Genomic DNA, 2,500 nt, shown 5'->3' on the forward strand with positions numbered 1-2,500 from the left:
ATAGCAACCTTTAAGAGAAATATATCTTCACTTGTCTTATAACCCTGCATCGAAAACATGTATTTTTTCTTTCTTACTAATGGAACAAATTCTGACAAAATGACAATAAACTCCCAATACTTCTTGCACCAACAAAACCCAGACAAGACCTTTGCTTCAAATTTAGTTAAAATTTGTATTTATCATCATGGTCTAACATAGTCTATTTTGTCTTCTGTATATCAAAATAACAACCAAATGCCAGTTAGAAAAGAACATTAGATGCTGAATGGCCATTAGTGATTTGATTGTTTATATCATCTTATCACACACTAATATCTCTTCAGTGGCTTTAGTTCTTGAGCATTTTGTAAAGCAATTATTCTCTATTCAGGTAGACTTTTGAAAAGTCACTATCAGTTATTGAGATAAACAAATCCTCTCATCATGTAAGTAGACACAGTGTTGTTCATTGAAAAGAGAAAAAGACAGAAAAATTAGAACCTCAAAGAGTAAACAAAATTAGTAAACATTTATTTATGATGAGAACAGCAGCCATGAATCCAACCTGAAACCTGTCCAATACACGTGCTGTTGAATCTCCAGGATCATTTGACAACTTCGAATATATTTTTTCTCGGCGAGTTCGTAGTCTGCCATGAGAACTTATATATTTAATTTCTGCATCTAGGTCAAAGACAGGAAGGCCATGTTCATATTTGGATTTCCTGCAACAGTAATATGAAATATAAATTAAACTGTTCAAAATCTATGAAAAATAAAATAAATTAGCATGCTTCACATTAGGATTTCAGTTCATTTCAAATTCATAAAGAATCAATATACCTAGTAAATACAAAATACTTTATACTAGCCTATAATAAAAGGCAATTAAGTTTTCTAACATTTCGCACCTTACTACAAGTTTTCGACGCAAACGAAGCAGATGAGGAGGTAATGGTCCAGCTTCTTGTAATTGCTCTAGCTTGCGAAGTAGTTGTCGCTCTTCATAACTACTGAGGGGACGTAACCTGAGTATATACATAAAAGAACTTTAAATCAAACACTACATCGCCCAAGAAATTATGACAGTTGTTGCTAAAAAAAAATATTAATCTGTTGATTAATAAAACATTATTTTATCATTACAAAAATAATACAATAAACAAAAGTGGGAAGAAATACATAAACATGTTATCAAACTCCCAAACCCTACCCAAAGATCTAAACAGACAGTATGGGATTTCACACTGGCCTCTCTCAAATGCATGCTGAATAAAGCAGAGCAACTGTCCAAAGCTCATCTTTTAGCTGATGTTCAACTCAAAAGTGCATGCAATCCCTATAGCCTCTGTGGGAACACAATGACAACCTCCATATCACTCAGAGGGTTGGTGAACCTGTGTGCCATTCACATAAATGCAAATCTGGAGGTCATGCCCTGTCCTGCAAGGTCAGTCCACAATGGTTACCCAAATGCTCTGCTTACAATGATATTATCAAGAGAGTACTGAAGTGGGGATACCATCTATCCACGAACCTTCTGTATTTGACAGGGAGATGGCAAGAAGCCAGATAATATGCCAGTATTTCTATTTAAGCAGGACAAATGCTTACTCTGGGACCTCATATGCACAGACACTCGCATAAATAAACATCATCTCATGTGCTTTAGCTGCAGGGTCAGCAGCCCAAAAGGCTGAAAATGCAAAATGGCATAAATACCAGTCCTTTACAGACTGATTCATATTTGCACCTTTTGCCTTTGAAACCTTTGTGGAAGACAAAGAAACTTTGTGTTTAAAGCAAAGATAGGGATGGCCCTTATCCAAACCAATGCTTTCAGCATACGGACCAGTTTAAAATAGGATGACACTTTTACTGACATCTTTAAGTTTCATGTCAAGTGGTGGTAGAATTACTGATTTTCTGTCAACTGATGGTTCTGTGCACCTACTATCAAGAGTCCCTTGAAGACTAAGCTACTTTTTTTGCAATCATACATAAAGTGTTTCCATGTAAATCCATCTGAAGGTGTTTATATCCATTCTTACAGATGATTAATAAATGATCAACAGGCTGTCCTGACATGCCTGACAAATAAAAGCAATAATCAATTTAGTAAATAAATAAGGAACTGAGTATTTCATACTGACTTTCTCATTACTGTTATCCGTCAACAGCATCAGCACAGGCTTCTTGTCCAAACACTGGAAGGACATTAGATATGTGAGGGCACATATCTAATTCTAGTTTTTGGAACTACCCCGCTAGCACTTTTTCTAACAATTTTTGCATTTCCGTTTGAATTTGAGGCTTTCTGCAAATATTGTATACAATCAGAACACCTCCCAGATGGAGAAAGTAGCAACCGTTTCCTTCCTGACTAATTTTCATCTTGATCTTATGATATGGAGAATCTATACATCTAGAATGTATTTTTAATTGATAAATTAGATACAATAAGTTAATAAAAATATAAGTTAATATGCTAGAATATTTCTATATACAATATACATTT

At 34.6% G+C, this 2,500-nt stretch overlaps 1 protein-coding gene across 2 annotated transcripts in view; it reads right to left on the reverse strand.

Moving 5' to 3' along the window:
- The window catches only part of LOC125035466 (cysteine-rich protein 2-binding protein-like), a 12,647-nt gene that overhangs the window by 2,379 nt on the left and 7,768 nt on the right, over positions 1-2,500 (reverse strand). For both annotated transcript variants that reach the window (XM_047627900.1, XM_047627901.1), the window contains exons 8-10: positions 894-1,010; positions 548-707; positions 1-8 (exon numbers count right to left, since the gene is read on the reverse strand). The exon at positions 1-8 is cut by the window's left edge and continues 105 nt beyond it. In XM_047627900.1, coding sequence (XP_047483856.1) covers positions 1-8; positions 548-707; positions 894-1,010 — 285 coding nt within the window. The remainder of the gene's footprint in view (positions 9-547; positions 708-893; positions 1,011-2,500) is intronic.

The sequence above is a fragment of the Penaeus chinensis genome, chromosome 19 (genome assembly GCF_019202785.1).
Source record: "Penaeus chinensis breed Huanghai No. 1 chromosome 19, ASM1920278v2, whole genome shotgun sequence".
NCBI classification, from domain to species: domain Eukaryota; kingdom Metazoa; phylum Arthropoda; class Malacostraca; order Decapoda; family Penaeidae; genus Penaeus; species Penaeus chinensis.